Consider the following 19,432-nt stretch of genomic DNA (forward strand, 5'->3'; position numbering starts at 1 on the left):
ACATACAGACATGCAGGCAAACGCACAAACACATACAAGAAAAATGAACCTTTAACACATCAAGAAAAGAGACCAAACAATAACAATGGTAACAAAGTTTGACAAACAAAACCCGCTGTGCTTTTGTGCTGTTGTCCGGTGTAGGGCCCTGGTCTCCTCCCATATTGAGTAAAGCCGTTGCCTGCTTGCCGACCTTGACCAGATGTCCTCCCTATTCTAATTCCCTGCCGGTATCCACCCTCCTGAATGCTTTAGGGAAGTTCCTTGTTTGTGTATCCTGCATATTGGGCGTTAACAGCTTAGATGCAAGAATGTAGAACATTCAGTAGCAAACTTCTGCCCTCCGGGGATCCGCCATTGTGCTGTAAGCCTGTATTTAAGGTTTCCTCCCTCTTTCAATAAACGGCATTCGGCTGGCACCCGGCTTACAGCCGTGGCGAATGACTCGCTGTTTCTTGTCTCTATTTTTTATCCGCAGCCCCTCGCTCGGACATGGTGAACGGGTGACAGTAACGCGGGCGTTACCGTTACAAATGGAGGTCTCACCGAGACTCTACCAAGACGTTACTGAGATCTGAGAAAGAAGGGACGAGCTGACGGACACCCCACAAGGCTGGCCAGCATTTTAAAGAAAAAAGGTACGGGTGAATTGTATTGAAATGGGTGCAGCTAGCTCACAGTCACTCCTCGAGGAACAAATAATTGGACTGTTGAGGCGGCAAGGCACTATCATTAAGAGCAAGACGGCTAAAGATTTTATTCAAATCCTCCGGAATGTTAGTCCTTGGTTTCTGGTCTCCGGAGGATTTAATATACCAGATTGGGAACAGGTCAAGGTTGACTTACAAAAATATTTGCATAAAGAAGGGCCTGATTCCGTATCCTTAGCTACTTTTTCTTTGTGGCGCTTGGTTAAAGATGCATTGCTTAGTGATGATATTGAAGTCCAAGAACATTTAACTGAAGCTAAAGCTGTGTTGGAGGAGTCTCAGATAGAGGAGGCTCTCAGATCCCTTGAAACTTCTGATGTTCCTGATTCGTCAGAGTCGTCTTCTGATTCTGCAGAGTCATCTTCAGAGGGTAATGATGTAGAAGTCAGATCAGAAAAGGATGCTAGATGCCTAAGAGGGAAATCACAGAAGATTTCTCGCAAGGATAGACCTCCAACCCATAACCTTGACTTTTGCAACACGGAGGTCCTTCCTTCCTCACCCATAGAGGGGTTAACGGGGGGAGTTGCTTACCCGGTTATAGAGACTCAAAATGCTCAAGGACAGAGGCAAAGGGAACACAATCCTTTAGATTTTAAAAGCATTAAACAGCTTAAGGAAGCGGTAATGTCATATGGGCCTCATGCTCCTTTTACCACCGCTATACTTGAATCTTTTTCTGCCTTAAATTGTACCCCTAGTGACTGGATGCAGTTGTGTCGCGCTGCTCTCTCTGGGGGGGATTATTTAATTTGGAGGAGTGAGTTCCAAGAGCATTGTCAAACTACAGCTAATAGAAATGCTGCTGCAGGTTTCCCGGCTCGAAATCTTGAGATGCTCACGGGTACAGGGCAGTATGCCACTTTACAAGCACAGATTTTGTATGATCCCGCAGTTTATGCACAGATTAGTGTAGCCGCTACCAGAGCATGGAAAGGGCTGCCTAATAAAGCTGCTGGTGAACAACTATCTAAAGTCATTCAAGGGCCATCAGAACCATTTGCAGAATTTGTAGATCGCCTGCTTCAATTAGCAGGGAGAGTATTTGGGGATGTTGATCAAGCCATGCCCATAGTAAAGCAACTGGCCTTTGAAAATGCCAATAAGTATTGCAAGGAGGCCATTAGATCTCATAAAAATAAGAGCTTAAATGATTATCTTAAACTATGTAGAGATATAGATGGCCATCACATCATGGGACAGGTAATGGCTTCAGCCATAAGGGGGAATAATTCTGGAGGAACCCGCCCAAAAATCTGTTTTGGATGCGGCCAGCAAGGTCATGTTAAGAATAATTGTCCTGGAGCACAAGCTATGGCAAAAACGCCGGGACTTTGCCCGCGATGTAAAAAGGGCCATCACTGGAGTAATGGGTGCCGATCTAAGGTTGATGCTCAGGGAAAAATGTTACTGCCGTCGGGAAACGGGCAGCGGGGTCCGCTCCGGACCCCCCGAAGCCAGGTGTACGGAGCCCTGGATACACCTGTCCCAACCCCAGTTTCCCACCATCCCATCCAGTTCGTTCCTCGAAGGAATCCCTTTCTGTCCAAGACCTTATCAGAGGCACCCCCGGGAGTGCAGGATTGGACCTCTGCTCCTCCACCAGAGCAGTATTAACGCCTCAGATGGGCCCCCAGGTTCTCGGTACTGGAGTTATGGGCCCACTACCTGCAGGGTCCTTAGGCCTGATTTTGGGCAGGAGCAGTGCTCTTATGCAAGGTATTAGAGTAATTCCAGGAGTGATAGATGAAGACTCTGAAGGAGAAATTAGAATCATGGTTGAGGCTGGTAAAGGGGTGACAATTATTCCCCAGGGTGCTCGCATAGCACAACTGCTTTTGATGCCTCGCTTTCATACTAATAATCCTTTTCTTAAACCACATAGAGGTGAGGGTGGATTCGGCTCTACAGGCCCTCTAGCATGCTGGGTTTCCACCTTAGAACAAAGACCCATGCTAAATTTAAAAGTTAATAATCACAATTTTCAGGGTCTTTTAGATACTGGTGCTGACACTTCAGTTATTTCTTTAAAACTTTGGCCCGAAGCTTGGCCCCTTAAAAATTCTACCTCTAACCTACAAGGTATCGGCACAGCTCAGACACCATTACAGAGCAGGCTACTTTTAGATTGGAAGGATGAGGAAGGTCATGCAGGAACTTTTCAACCCTTTGTGCTACCTGACATTCCAGTGAACTTGTGGGGACGGGATGTGTTAGATGGTATGGGAGCTGTGCTTACTACACAGCCTGTACAACAGATGCTGAAAAGTCAAGGCTACTGCCCAGGCAGAGGCTTAGGGAAAATGTTGCAAGGAGACCCGCTCCCTGTAGCAGACAAAAACTGTGTCACTAGAGGTCCTGGGGATACTAGAGGATTAGGGTCTTTTCCATAGGGGTCACTGCGCAGCAGCCTTCGATTATACAACCAATAAAAATCACTTGGAAGAGTGATGACCCTGTATGGGTGGAGCAGTGGCCCCTTACTAAAGAAAAACTGGAGGCTGCAAACACATTAGTTAAGGAACAGTTAGATGCTGGGCATATCATTCCTTCCACTTCACCTTGGAACTCACCTATATTTGTTATTAAGAAGAAGTCAGGAAAATGGCGGCTATTACAGGATCTTAGAGCTGTAAATAAAACCATGCTTCTCATGGGAGCAACACAACCTGGCTTGCCTGCCCCTGTGGCAATTCCTAAACATTGGAATTTAATTGTGGTTGACTTGAGGGATTGTTTCTTTACCATTCCTTTGCATTCCGAGGACAGTCCTCGCTTTGCTTTTAGTGTTCCTTCAGAAAATCTTAGAGAACCTTATCAGAGATATCAGTGGGTGGTATTGCCTCAAGGAATGGCCAATAGCCCTACTATATGTCAAATTTATGTGTCTTTGGCCCTAGCTCCAGTTCGTAAAGCTTTTCCAGATGTTTATATAATTCACTACATGGATGATATATTAATGGCTGCTAGAGATAAAAAACTTGTTTTTGATGCCTTTTTTAATTTACAAGAGGTTCTTAGCCTGGCTAATTTACAGATTGCCCCAGAAAAGGTACAGGTATCTTATCCCTATCATTATTTAGGTCATGAATTGCTACGCACGGGCATACGTCCACAAAAGATTACTCTGCGTATGGATCAGCTACGCACGCTTAATGATTTCCAAACCTTTCTGGGAGATATTCAATGGCTTCGGTCCACTTTAAAAATTCCAACAGGTCAGCTTCGCCCTTTGTATGACATCTTAAAGGGCGACCCTGACCCTTTATCTCCCCGTAAACTAACAGCTGAAGGACGTGTAGCCCTACAACGAGTGCAAGAGGCCCTGGAACAGGCTCACGTGCAGTATATAGATCTTTCTTCTCCCTTATTGTATTTGGTATTTTGTTTTACTCATTCACCTACTGGAGTGTTTTGGCAAACAGGTCCTATTCTATGGGTACATTCCCCAGCTTCTCCAGCAAAAACCATTACTCCTTATCCACAGGCTGTTGCTCAGATTATATTTAAGGGAATCAAGATCAGTGTTCAAACTTTCGGTAAGGAGCCAGATATTGTGGTGACCCCATACACCCAGTCTCAAATAGCATGGTTGCAAGCTAATGATAATGATTGGACCATATTGACATGCTCCATGCAGGGTCGGTTTGATACTCACTACCCCTCCAATGATGTGTGTCATTTTTTTAAATTGCATCCTGTTATATTTCCCAAGATAGTACAGATGACTCCTATTCCTCAGGCCCGTGTAGTATTTACTGATGGCACTTCACGTGGTTTTGCTGTGGTGGTTTCTGGTAACATAGTAAAGAGAATAAAAGTCCAGGGCACTTCTGCCCAAATGGCAGAGGTACAGGCGCTGTTGCTTGCTTTACAGATGTTTTCTGATGAGAGTGTAAATATTTATACTGATAGTCAATATGTGGCACATGCCATTATGCCTTTGGAGACAACAGCCTACATACCATCCATTTCTCCCATTCATGAATATTTATTGCAAGTGCAAGGACTTATATGGTCCCGCTCACATAACCTTTATGTGGGCCATATTAGAGCTCACACTCAATTGCCTGGACCTCTAAGTGAAGGTAATCAGAGGGCTGACGCCATTACTCGTATGGCTGTCACATTAATTTGCTCCACCTTTGATAAGGCTACTCAGTTGCATCAACGTTATCATCTTAATGCTGGATCTCTTCGTCATCATACAGGCATAACCCGGGAACAAGCCATCCAGATAGTTAAATCATGTCCTATTTGTGTTGAATTTTTACCTGTTCCTCATTTGGGAGTTAATCCCCGAGGACTTTTACCTAACCATGTGTGGCAGATGGACGTCACACACGTACCTTCCTTTGGAAAATTACAATATGTCCATATATCTATTGATACATATTCTTCTCTAATTTTTGCTTCTGCCCATTCAGGGGAAACAGTTAGGGATGTAAAGAATCATTGCCTTCATGCTTTTGCTTACATGGGCGTGCCAAAATGCATAAAAACTGATAATGGTCCCGCCTACAGCAGTACGGGATTTTCAAAATTCTGCCAAGACTTTTCTATCATTAATAAGACTGGTATGGTATTCCTTATAATCCTCAAGGACAGGCTATAGTAGAATACTGCCATCTTACCTTAAAAACATATATTTCTAAAGTAAAAAGGGGGGAGCTAGGGGCTCATCTCTCCTCTCCACATTCTACTCTTTCCCTTGTTTTATGTATTTAAATTTTTTATTGGTGGATTCTGCTGGAGTATCCACTGCAGATAAGCACTGGAGGGCTCCTGTTGCAAATCATCCTCTGGTGCGATGGAAGGATCTTTCTACTGGCACTTGGAGGGGACCCTATCCGGTGTTGGTGTGGGCCCGGGGATCTGTTTGTGTCTTTCCACAGGACAATGAAGTTCCTCTTTGGGTTCCTGAGCACTGTGTGCGCCCTGTGGCTGCTGCTAAATCCCGACATGGCAGAGACCTATTGGGCCTTCGTAAAAAACTCTCCCCTTCTGATGCCAATGGGGATTGAGAGCCCAATACGGCCAGTCTTGGCAAACATTATTGTAAGCCCAGGAAGTGTAGCCATGTGGTTGGATTCTTCAGAAGGTAATGTATGGTAACCTTTTTTCAAAAATGTTGGGAATGTGTCACACCTTGGAGATTAAGGATAACTCTGAAGGTCAATGACCTTCATTTGTTAACAGTAGCATGCCAGCTAAGCCTTTTCACATTTGCAACCCTCTTCAAGCTGGTGTAGTACCTACTTTTCAGGAATGGCTCTGTGCAACATTTATTGGCCTCCTGAAATTCATCTAGCCTCTTTTGTAGACACCTTAAAATTTGTGAGCCTGAATGTAGCCATTTATGAGACCATTAGTTCTGCTCCTTGTTTGCTGTTTTTGTTTTTGTTTTCTTTATGGTTCTTAGTTCTTTTGCAGACCTGCCAGCCTAAGTAGTGCTGGGATCAAGAAAAATGGGCCTTGGTGGTTCGTGTTCCTGGAGCTGCGTCCATGCCAGTGGACCATGGCAGTTAGACACAGATGATGCTAACACGCTCCAGAAGAGACTGACATCACTGTTGCCGTTGTTGCTGTTATAGCGGTGGTGGCCACTGCTGCTACTATTTCTGGGATGGCTATTTCATAATTGGGTTCTACAGCTAGCACAATGGAGACCCTGGCAGCAAAAGTAGCTACCACAGTTAGTTAATCTTTTATTTTATTGGGCATGATAAATTTAATTCTACATTTATACATTTAAATTGGCTTTGAAAGTTGTAAAAATTATTTAAACTCAAGTTCCATTTGTTTATGGGATACCACTTTACAAGGACTCCTATTTGCAGTAAGGCTCGTTTAAGAAGGGAATGGCTCAATCGCCTTTAGCCTCCTGGCTATGGGTGGGTTAGGACTACTGTTGGTCTTTTCTGGGTCGCACAGATTGCAAGCCCAGCGCCACTTTGAGATCTTTGGCAACAGTTTACTCTACAGCTCACGTGGTTGAGCCTGTATGATAATGAGTATTCAGAGACGGGTAATGCTTGGGGGGCGCTCACCAACCTAAGACAGAGCACTTGCGGGGCCTGGGCAGGTGTCTCCATGACGGGTAAGGTGACCTGCTGACGTCCCACGCAACCTAAGTCAGAAGCTCATTTTTTAGTAAAAAGGGGGGACCTGTAGGGCCCTGGTCTCCTCCCATATTGAGTAAAGCCGTTGCCTGCTTGCCGACCTTGACCAGATGTCCTCCCTATTCTAATTCCCTGCCGGTATCCACCCTCCTGAATGCTTTAGGGAAGTTCCTTGTTTGTGTATCCTGCATATTGGGCGTTAACAGCTTAGATGCAAGAATGTAGAACATTCAGTAGCAAACTTCTGCCCTCCGGGGATCCGCCATTGTGCTGTAAGCCTGTATTTAAGGTTTCCTCCCTCTTTCAATAAACGGCATTCGGCTGGCACCCGGCTTACAGCCGTGGCGAATGACTCGCTGTTTCTTGTCTCTATTTTTTATCCGCAGCCCCTCGCTCGGACATGGTGAACGGGTGACAGTAACGCGGGCGTTACCGTTACAGTCCGGCTGTCCCCATTTGCTGTTCCTAATTAATCTTAAATCTTCTGTGTCTCTTAGCATTTCAACTGAGCACGTACGTGCTTCCATTTTCTCTCCTTGCATGTGTTCCATGTTTTACTCTAGAGTTTACAGTTTTCACTATAGATAATACAAATCCACTTTCAAATAGCACCAGGATATTTTCTTGAGAGCATAATTTTTTCACATAAAAATCTTCCTAGTCCTTTTGTTTTGTGATGCAGCCATTTCCTTTTTCAATTTTAAGTACAGACCTAAGCATATGTGCATGCATACTTACATTCCTTTTATTATTGTGCATAAACATGTATCATAGCTAAGAATAAAAACAAGTACTTATTTTACCTTCATGCACTCTACATTTCTGTCCTGTGTAGGTTCACATGTGTACAGCGTTGAGGAGGCCAGAAGAGAACATCAGATCCACTGGAGCTGGGGTCACAGTGGTTGTGAGCCACCATGTGGGTGTTTGGATTTAAACTCTAGTCCTCACCAAGGACAGCTGGTGCCCCTAACCATGAAGCCATCTTTGCAGCATGACAATCTGCATTTCTGACCTACATCCTTTTTGTTTTTTCCTAACAAATTTTTAAATAAAGTTTTCAATTTATTCTTGGAACACTTCATACACATACATAATATATCTTAATGTTACTCCCTTCATTTCTTCCCTTCAATTCCTGCCCTCTCTTGGACCCACCAACCTGTCTCCTTCTAAACTGCCTGTCTACTTTTTATGTTTAATATAGTAATAGCCTCTGTGGTGGCTTGCATAAAATGACCCGCATAGGTCCATAGTGAGTAGCACTATTAGGAGGTATGATCTTGTTAGAGTAGATGTGGCCTTGTTGGAGGAAGTGTGTCACTGGGGATGGGCTTTGAGGTTTCAGAAGCTCAAGCCAGGTCTAGTGGCTCACTCTCTCTTCCTGCTGCCTGCCAATCCAGATATAGAGCTGGATTGGCTCCTTCTCCAAACTCTTGGCTCCTTCTCCAGCACCATGTCTGCCTGCACACCACCATGCTTCCAGCCATGATGGCAATGGACTGAACCTCTGAACTGTAAGCCAGCCTCAATTAAAGAGTTGCCTTCTGTGGTCACGGTGTCTCTCCATGGCAACAGAAACCCTAACTAAGACAGCCTGCCAGGACCACTCAGTGCTGACATATGGGCATGGTCGTCGGGCTGTCCACTGGGCAGGAGAACTAGTGAAGAAATGACCCTCCCTCCCTGGGCAGCCATCACCTGCTGAGAACTCCACAACTAAGGATGGCTCTCTAAACAATTCAATGGACACTTCTTACATGGCAGGCTACTGGGAACAAACTTTCAGGGTTTGTTTTTGTTGTTGTTGTTGTTTTCATTTGCTTGTTTGGGGTCTGAGAAAGCCCTACTTTTTTCATTAGGAGGGACAGTCTGGCTGGCGAATTCACTCACGTTGTGTATCCTCCTTCCTGTCTTTCTCCTGTGTTTGTAAGGAGATCTTGGAGAAAATTCTTTTCCTTGTTCTTTCATATGTGAGGCATTCTTGTTTCCTCGGGGTTATTGCTGGATGTTTCCTCTTTTATATTTTAATTTCTAGAATATGATTTTTTTTTCTTACTATATAGCCAGGATTTCCTTTTAAGTCTCCAATCATCACCCACACTCCCAACTTCCGGGATCCGTGGTTCAGTGTCTGAAGCAAACCAGCTCTAAATACTTCCTTTCTTTTGGGTTCTTTTTTGTCTTCTGATATTCTGATTACATAAAAACTGCACACTGTTCAGTTGCCCACAGTTCTTGAATATTCTGTTCCCTTTCCTGATAATCACATCTGGTTCTATTGTGGTTTAGATTTATTTATTTTCTCAGGCTCTCTTCACCATGTTATGTCTACCAAGGAGCATGTCAGATGCCTTCCCAGTTGGTAGAGCATTTTATTCCACAGAGGACAAAGTGTTTATTTCATCTTATGTAGTGTAGTCCATTTTCTTGGAAATCAGGGCATGAACTCAGAGCAGAAACTAATGACTAAAGATTTTGCTGGATATAGTAATCTGGGCTGGCATCTGTGGTCTCTTATACTCTGTAGCACCTGTGCTCAGGTTCTTCTGACTTAAGAGTTTTCATTAAGAAGCCAGGTTTATATTCTAATGGGTCTTCCTTAATCTGATACTTGTTTTTTCCCTTGCAGCTTTTAATATTTTTTCATTACACTATATTTTTAGTGTTTTTATTAAATTTGATTTAATTATTCTTACATATATACAGAAAATATGTAGATGCAACTTGCTGTGTCCATTATGCATTGCTTATATGTATATGTTTTAGGTCTAAATACATGGTATTGGATAAACTATCAGGGTGCACATCTCTGGAAAAACTAATTTTTTCTCATTAGTCATGAAACATTTCTTAAACAACATGTAGCGATGATTCTGCATGAGATTTTCCTCATCCAAAATAGCACATCAATGATATTTTCATTGCTCAGGTCTTGTTTAAGAAGCCATAGTGCTGAGACTTCATGGACATAGCTTCCCTGTCATAGCTGGAAGACATAATCCTTTAGCAGATTTCTGGATACTCCAACCCTTATCTTTCCACCTCTTTTCTAGCTATGTTCACTGAAATGCAGGTGTAGGAGTTGTGTTGTAGATGTTTCAAGTGGGGTTATGTAAACATGTAAATGAGGCTGCAATTTATGAATACTCCATCTCCTTATACATCAGTGTGTACCGACCTATAAAGAGCTATTTATTACACATTAAATACACCTTTCTTTCTCTAGGTGAAAATTCATCATAAAGTTTCTCCCACAAAATAGAAAGTTTTCTAATTTGTTTCATCTCTGTTATTGCACTTGAGAAATATATTCTCCTTTCCACCAAATCAAGTCATCACAAGTAGATATAGAGAATGTATACACATAAGGGGGATCTGTTTCTCCTAGGTTAGTAATGCATAATACAAATTGTTGTCTAATGGAAAGGGGCTGGGAATCAAGGTGGGCATATTATTATATTAAGGCATTAATAAATGCACATTCTTACCCACCTGTATAATAACTGCATTTTATAAATTCTAAACTAAAGTATTTTTAATAAAATACACATAGAACTATAATGAGCAATAGAAATAACTACCTGTAAAATGGAATACTGCTGAATTATTCATTATAGACTTTCTCTCATGTATTTAAAGAATGCCAAATCCTTACAACTTCTGTTAAGGAATCAACTCTAAGTCTTCTTGCAGAAAGGAATTTGGTTGATAATCATGTATGGGTAGTATGTGCTTGGAAAAAGATCTCTTTGTTCTGGATAAGCAATATTCAAATATAATTTTCTCAAATTGAATGTACAGTTCTTCCTTACTTTCTTCTGTATAAAAAACAGAAGAGAACCTAAGATCTTGTCCATAACACTTACATACCTATACTGAGTCAGAGGCCATATGAACTTGTAAAATAGAATTTGCTTGTTGTAGAAGAAATGTTGATGATATAAACTTTCATTGTGGATTGGAGGAATTAGCCACTTTTTCACCCAGCTACATAATTTAAATGCTCTGATATGCATTTTACATAACTTTACCAGCATGTCAAAATTGTACAGTAGTGACGATGTGCTTACAGAACACAACGATAACATAAACAGCTGAATATATAAGAAAAAGAACACAGATTGTGCATGTGAAACTCAGGCAAAAGAATTTGAAAACGACTTCACTCTCTGCATGGACATCTCTATGCAATAAGTATAGAAACTTTAAAATGCATCAGCAATAGAGAGAATCAAGCAGAAGAACATCAGGGCTGGGAATAAAGGTGGGCATATTATTATATTAAGGCATTAATAAATTAAATGTAATTGACACATTATTCAAGATCTCTGGGATGCTGCTATTCAGATATTGTACTCGTTAATTTTCTGTTTCTGTGATAAAACACCATGACCAGAAGCATCTTACAGAATGAAGAGTGTATTTGGGCTTCCAGATCCAAAGGCATAGGAGTCTATCATGGTGGGGAGACTTAGCACAAATGGCTCACATGGGGGCAGGAAAAGGAAGCTTAGGGGTTCCATCTCAACCACACTCAGGAAGCAGAGAGCAAACACAAGGGCAGAGACTATGACCATTCAAGGCCTGTCTCCAGGGATAGATGTCATCTATTAAGGCTCCATCTCCCAGATGTTCCACATCCCCCAATTAGTACCACCATCTGGGACCAAGTGTTCAATTATCTAAACCTGTGGGGGACATTCTTGTTCAAAAACACCTCAGAGACTAAATATAAATATCTGGTATTGCAGATAGAGTGGAGATAATCAGAGCATAAAAATCAAGTTCTGTGAAACAATAGCAGAAATTTCCTCATATCTAAGGAAATTTATGAACCAGCTCTACAGAAGACATTTAGAACCACAACAGCCATGGCTGGATAATAACTTCTCCACATTGTATTGTAAAGACATTAAGCAGGGAAGAGGAGCTTGGACCTGCCTCATCTGAACATACCAGGTTCTACTGACTCCCCAGGGGAGACTTTGCTTTGGAGGAGGTGGGAATGGGAGAGGGGGTTGTGAGGGAAGGCTCGGGGAGTGGGAGGAGGGAGGACAGGGGAATCCCTGGTGGATATGGATATGTAAAATGAATAGAAAAATCTCTTAATGAAAGAAAGAAAGAAAGAAAGAAAGAAAGAAAGAAAGAAAGAAAGAAAGAAAGAAAGAAAGAAAGAAAGAATTTGCCATTTTTGAGGAGGTTCTCACTATGCAGCTCTGGCTCACTTGTCCAGGCTGACCTCAAACTCACAGAAATCCATTTGTCTCTGTCTCCTGCCAAGGACTAGGATTAAAGGTGTGTACCATCACTCCCAAGCACACTAAAATCGTTATTTTACAGCTTTTCACCTCACTGAAAATTGCAAAAACACAGAACCAAAAACACCAGAGAGAAGTTTCAAGAAATTCCATGTCCTTACGAAAGCAATCCATCCATGACTTCTTAGTAAAAATGTAAATAAAAACAAGCCACAAACCCAAGAAGAAATTTTATAATGAATAATTGCAGTCCCAAAAGAAAAGAAGCACCAAGCAAGATTACAGTGGGGAGGAAAGGATCCACCAAACCTGAGGAAGAGATTGAGGATATGTGCATACGAGTGCAGAAGACCGCCACATTTACATTACACATGCGCAGTGAGCACCATTTGCTCCATAAACTGTCAGTTATGCCTGAGGAAGAACGAGCATGCTTTTGTTTACCAGTGTTGCTTAGCAACGACTGTTCTATAACTGCATGCTTCGGTTTGACTGGTCAAACCGTAGCCTCGCACTTGTGAGAGTCGCAGGGTTAGGCTCTCTGGTTGTTAGACGGTCAGTGGTTAAAAGTTCATCATTTCATAAAATTACTTAGTGTTGAGTTGATAGAAAGGTGGTCACAGCTATGCTGTCCACCCTGAGGAAGCTCTTCTGCTTTAAGAAGGAGCCGAAAACCCCCTTGGGGTTTTGTGATGGCCCAAGCAGGGCAAAGGGATACTTGTCCTGCTTTCACTGTGGAACTAAAGACAGGTACCGCCAGCCTTATGACCCTGAAAACCAATTTCATGAGGCAGTATGCATGGGAAAGCTCAAAGTGGTGGTGCGACTCCTCAGGAAGAACCAATTTCATGTGAATGATGAGGATGAAGGGAAACGGTAAGAACACTTGGAAGATAAGGATGAGGGGCCTTGAGGAAATCGGGTGATGGGAGAAGCCTACCTTTCCTAGCTCTATTGAGGGCAATAGGGGTGAGGAGAGACCAGCTGTGCTTTCTGGACTACAGTCTCCTTGGTACCCGTGATCACACAGGTCCAGTGTCCAGATCTTCTTCTGGAGAAGGAGAACCATAAGACTAAAGCTCCAGCAGGTTTACTGTCACCCCGTAATTCCCCTATGGAGCATTTTCTTATGGAGCATCGAATACACAATAGAATAATCTAACAAGCTATAAAGAAATGGGAATTAATTTCAATGTACCTAATAAACACAATGCTGTGTAAACTGTAGAAACTACAGAGATCAAGTAGTGTTCCTCATAATGTCTTCCTCCCACCTAAAATCACCCAAAAACACTCAATATGGATCTTTTATCTGTGTGTACTAACATTTATATTCCTCACTGAAAATAACAGAAATAATCTAAACTTGACAGATGGGTGTGTGCTCCTCTTCCTGCTGCTCCTTCATTTTCTTGTTGTTTCTCACTAGTTTCCTGGGGATATCACCCTCCCATCTCCGTAAATTTCTCTTAAGTTCCTTCACTCATTACTTCATATGTTTCTGAAAGTTTATTCAGTGCGGCCTTGATCAACCACCATTTTAATAACACAATGTGCTGACAAGCTCCAAGTTCCCTGAAAGTTACTTCTGACATCTTTACCTACTTCTGATAGAGTTGAATGGAACTTGCAGTGAATTTCATGATTTACAAATCAACAAACTATCTTGCTTTCCCAATTTTGGGTTTACTCGAGGTGGCCCACAGTGTCCTAAATCTCCCTCGTGAAATTGATATTAGATACTGACGTTAGACATAGCATACATCTAATTTCTCTGTATGCTATGAATTTAACTATTATCAAAAATGGGCATTCTTATGTATTTGACTTGAAGTTCCATACTTACTTCCTTTGAATTAAAGTTCCTTAAAAATCAAAGCCAAGTTTGCTGTGCATTTAGATTTTGCTGTTGATAATTTTCAGTTTTTATCAATAGTACATTTCATAGCTTTCTTTAAAAAATCCAGTAAAAGTCTAGAAATGTTTTATATTTATGGATATGTATATATGTATGTATATGTATATCACATTATATATCACATTTCACTTAGTAGAGACACCATGCATGGCACAATGACATGCTATCTTATGTATTAAGAATTGTCTTTAAGTTTTGGCAGTCACTGTTGTACATTATGAATTGTAAATGACATTTCAATTTTAGCTGAGTTAAAATACGTGAAAAACCAAATCTCAAGCTCAGTGGTGTGTCATATCTACAATCCAAGCTCTTTGCAGGCTGAGGCAGCAGAAGCATAAGTTTATTGCAGAACTTGTCTCAAGTTTTGAAGAGATATCCTTAGACTCTAAAATTTATACTCCTTAATATATTTACAAAATAGAGATAATGGAACTAACATTGACTTGAAATATGTTTATTATAGTGTTAACATTCATAACTTAAATACCGAAAAGATTGTTAAGTTGTTGTTGAAGAATATTTTCTGAATAGTTGCAAAGAATCTAATTGAGTCATCCAAATTTGATAGAAGTATTCCTTTTAACACCCATTTTCTGGACAAGAATTCACAACACAGGAAGGCTGAGAAGTAGTTGGTTGATGGTAGTGTCTAGAGTAGGATTCAAACTGAAAATGAGTTCACCCAATAGTCATGTTCTTTTTGCTCAAATAGGCTGCTCTTTACTACGTAGTTCACTAATAGAGCACTTATCTAGGCTGCAACAGCTGTGTGTATTATTCACACTGCGATAAATGGTAGTTGCAATAAATTTTTAAATACAGTAAATTATAAGAGCAAATAAAAATAAATTTTGAATGAAGTTAAATATTTTTATGGGTCTATGGACTTAAATACTATATAATATTTATAAATGCCAGAGTGATTGTGTATGTTGATAATAGTGCCTTACAGTTTTCCTTCAAAATGTCTCTCATTCCCACAGAACTGCGCTCCACTTTGCATGCTTCTATGGCCATATCAATCTGGTTTGTTTACTGTTATTTAAGGACTGTGAGATTAAGGCCCTTGACAATCAAATGTCCACACCACTAATGAAGGTATTTCAAAGACTTCAATTTCAGTAATTAAGTTGATCTAAGTGTTTAGAATGAAAGTAAAATTAAAATCACTTAAATATAAATCATGGTGAAAGCTGGGGGAAGTTTCTTGTGTGTTCTTTAAATTGACAGTGTTTTCCTGGTAACGATATCCACAGGCTGTACAAAGCTGGGAGACAGAGATCGTGTCTGTCCTACTTGATCATGGAGCAGATCCCAATATTAAAGATTGCAATGGAGAAGCAGCAATCCACCATGCAGTGTATGTAGACAGGCCAGATATTGCCAGCAGTCTTCTTGAATTTGGGGGAAACATTGAAGATACTACAAAGGTAAAAATTTTCTAAATTGAATCCCCAAGTATTTGAAAACTATATGCTTTAACAGTTGTCATATCTTGGTCCAATTTTTTCACGTTTAGAAGTTGAAGTATTACTTGACTGGCACTTTGAAATAACTTGATCGGTATCCATCTAAGTATTGATATGTTGTTATAGTTTGTTTTTTACCCCATTGAGTCCAATTTGTGCTGCCCACATACTCTTGGGTATGTGACCATCCACTGGAGCATGCTCAGTCCACCCAGGCCACACCTTTAAATGAAAATGACTATCCAGTCCTAGCAGCTATAACTGTCAAGAAGTTCTCAGCTCAGAGCAGAACTTCATGCTAAATTCCTGCTTGCATAATGACATTTTGTGTCACTTGAGCTTCCAACCATCATCTTCTGAATGTTTTCACGGTGACTGTGATGTCATATGAACATCTACGCTGGTGTGCCCATGAGACACTCTTTGCTTTTGGTCATCCAGTGGACCTGGCTCTTACAAGCTTTAACCTGATCTTCTACAGTGACCCCAGAGACTTGAGAGGAGGTTTATATCAATAAGGTTAGAAAGATGGGTGGGTACAGAAGAGGGGTGCATTTGGAAAGTAGTGAAAGGGAAGGGGTGAATATGATTAAATTGCACTGAATATAGCTCTCAAAATTATTTCCAAAGGGGGAGAAGTAAATGTTAATTTATTGAAATCAACATTAGAGAATTTAGCTTACTTTTATGGAGCCATGGAAAATATTTATAAAAATAGATAATGCACTAAAAGGATTATTTGACTTACATTTCCAAGTTACTGTGTATTACTGGGCAAAGCACAGAATCAGGATCTTGAGAAAGCTGTTGACATATCATCTATCCTCAAGAGAGGGAGAAATGAATGAGTCCAGGATGCCTGTTTGCTTACTCTGCAGCTATCTCTGTAAAGTCTTACACAGCCATGTTCTGAAACAAGGCTGTGGTGCCACCCACCAGGGGCTGGGTTCTCTTCATTGGTTAGCCATCAAGATAACTTCCTATAGGCAGCTGGATATAGCTTTGTCTGTGGTATAAGGAACTTGTAATCCTTCCTTCCTCCTCATATCTCCACAGAAACAGAATCAGTGGCCTCTTGAAAAACTCAGAATAGTACGTGTACCCCAAAACTGCCTACATACCAATATCACACCCATCAAATATCCAATTCCAAAAGCTTCAACACCTACCCAAAATATTGACAAGCTGTGCTGGGATATAAATCACTTCAGGCTGTGGGTGATACTTCACCTTCAAAATGCTATCACAGACTGAATATTTGCAACTGAAGCATGGTACATTGCACTACAAGCACTTGATTTCCACACATCCATTAGTATGCATGCAGCAGAGGTTAAAATTTTAGTAAACAAACCCAAGGGCTATGGAACAGCGCAGTCCATTCATAACCTCCATTTTCTCCAGGAATGCAGTGCATGCTCAATCTCTAAGAGAATTTTAAAAACTATGCTTCGTCCTGACTATAACAAATCAAATCATTTTGCTTTTGAGCCCCTATGATGGAATGGTTCCCTGCAGGTACTTCCACAATCCAACCTCCAAGTGTGTTCTATTTGCTAACAAATCCCATTTCACCTGCTTTGCCGATACAGGTGTTTCAGTCTACTAGCCTTATTTCTTAGTGTTTGATATAAATTTAGGATGTCTGAAGATTCCTTTTCTCCGTTGGCAGTTTGCAGAGCACCACAGGAAGCTAGTACTTGGATAGGAATCACTGGGTTAGTTCCAGCTTTATTCCTGCTAGTCTTTTCTCCAAAGGATTTGGTGTCTTTTGTAGCAAGATCTTACACTTAAGTGACTGGAGGCATCCAAGAGCACTGGCAGTAGCTCATACTGTTTGGGAAATCTCTAGAACTCCCAAAAAGTCTAGGGAATTTTTACCTGCCTGGCACTGTGTATTTTGTTAGCTGTGGAGTTGGGCAAGGCTTTTCCACCCCTTGTTGCATAACTTCATGTAAATTACAATACATCGTCTTAATCTCACTGATATTGATAATCCTAAAATCATCATAGACTTCCAATATTAATTTTTTAGATAGGGTTTCACTATGTAGCCCAGACTCTCCTAGAAATCACGATCCTCCTGCAATAATACCCTGCACTCTATTAATGGGATTACAGTTGTGCCTTCATTTCTGAATTCTAATGTTTAAAATACTTTTAAATTATTGCTCTATTTTGATTCCTGCTTAGGTTGTTTTCTAAGCAAAATATAAACCAGAAAGAAAGCAATGCCTTGCCCATCTCTAAAACTTTCATTACACAGATCTGTATGCACTAGCTATAGTACAGTACAGTCACTCAGTAAATTGGAGTTAGATGCAATGATGATTAAAATGCAGCAAATACAGAGTATAACAGAGATCCACAACTAGTGAAAATGCAAAGACCAAAGGACCATGGGTGCCTACCACAATCCTATATCTACAATACAATGCCCACACTTAAGTTTCAGGTGACACTGAGAAAGAAAGTTCTAAACAAACAGACAAACAAACAAACAAAAAACTCTGAGTTCCAGTGACCAGGATGACTGTTGCAGAAAAGTTTCTTCTAGATACAAAAGGGATAATTCATCTATGAAATCTTAATAATATGGTTGCCTAAATAAGACATGCACAAGGAAAACACCAGTTGACATGCAAACACTTGATAGGGGAAACTTCAAAACTACACTCGTAAATAAAGAGTTGCCAATTATCCATAACTGCTGAGAGTAGAATTCAATTTTCTCCAGGGATACACTCTAAACTCCTCAATAGTTTATCTAACCACAGTGGCCATGCTTAAACACACACACTTACACACATGCACATGCACACACATGGACACACAGACACACACAGACACACACACAAACCAACACACATACAGGAAGAGAGAGAGACAGAGGGGGAGGGAAAGAGAAAAGGAGAGGCAGAGACATAAAAAAGAGGCACACAGAGAGTCTGCTCACATTACATGGAACCAGTAGGTTGTACATAATACACATGTGTGTGTGACAGTAATAAAAAACAGGTCCTGAATTTCAGAGGGAGTTAGGGGGAGTTGGAGGAGTGAGGGTGTAGAAACTATGTAAATACAGATCTCATGTAGGAAATTGTCTAAAAATAATATAAATAAAAACATTTAAAAAATGTACTGGATTTTCTAAACACTAAGACAGTTTTCAACTTGTAACAGGACAGAATACATTTCAATGTAAGCAATCAAAGATTCTTTGAGTTGGGCGGTGGTGGCACACGCCTTTAATTCCAGCACTCGGGAGGCAGAGACAGGCGGATCTTTGTGAGTTCAAAAAAAAAAAAGATTCTTTGATTTCTTACTCATTTTGAGGTCATTTCTTTGGTGACCTGTTCAGAGCAAGAGGCAGACATTGTTACCCTTGGCCCTTCCTGAATGGAGAATCACGAAGAGCTTCCTCTGTGTCCTCAGCAAATACCACATCATTACAATACTCTGAGAATTGTGCCTGTGAAACAACTTCTGCTGTTGCTGATATTTGCCCCACAGAAGATTTGCCAAACAGTACTTCAGAAATCAGGTTTTAAATACTGGACAATTCCATAGTTTTGTCATCGTCCTTAATTGAATTTTTCTGTTGGGAAATGCTACATCTGCCACATAACTGTCTTTAGAAATACAGGAGAATTTCTGACATAGAAAAGACAATTTTGCTCATCCATGCAACTTAGGATCTAACGCCTTTGCCACTGTGTGTCGGTGTGTGTCTCTTCAGATAAACTCTGAGGGGAGAGTGCCATGGCTTCAAAGTACCATGACAACTTCTGTGACAGGGACCACAGGTCCATGGGTGTCACATGAGTTCTGTAATGGACTAGAGGACTTTGTGAAAACTGCAGCCATGGTTAGAATATTGCAATCTTGAGGATAGTTAGAAGGTGCATTAGGCTAATAAGGAAAAGTCTACTGCGGTCAAGTCTATGGT

The 19,432-nt window shown here is 41.0% G+C and overlaps 1 protein-coding gene across 1 annotated transcript in view; it reads left to right on the forward strand.

Annotated features, from left to right (window-relative positions):
• The first annotated feature begins 12,684 nt into the window (after window positions 1-12,684).
• Window positions 12,685-19,432, forward strand: part of LOC131901175 (POTE ankyrin domain family member B-like) — a 40,306-nt gene continuing 33,558 nt past the window's right edge. Inside the window, exons 1-3 of the mRNA XM_059252414.1 lie at window positions 12,685-12,969; window positions 14,998-15,112; window positions 15,271-15,444. Coding sequence (XP_059108397.1) covers window positions 12,719-12,969; window positions 14,998-15,112; window positions 15,271-15,444 — 540 coding nt within the window. The 5' untranslated portion in view covers window positions 12,685-12,718. The remainder of the gene's footprint in view (window positions 12,970-14,997; window positions 15,113-15,270; window positions 15,445-19,432) is intronic.

Source organism: Peromyscus eremicus, unplaced genomic scaffold (genome assembly GCF_949786415.1).
Source record: "Peromyscus eremicus unplaced genomic scaffold, PerEre_H2_v1 PerEre#2#unplaced_46, whole genome shotgun sequence".
Classification (NCBI taxonomy): domain Eukaryota; kingdom Metazoa; phylum Chordata; class Mammalia; order Rodentia; family Cricetidae; genus Peromyscus; species Peromyscus eremicus.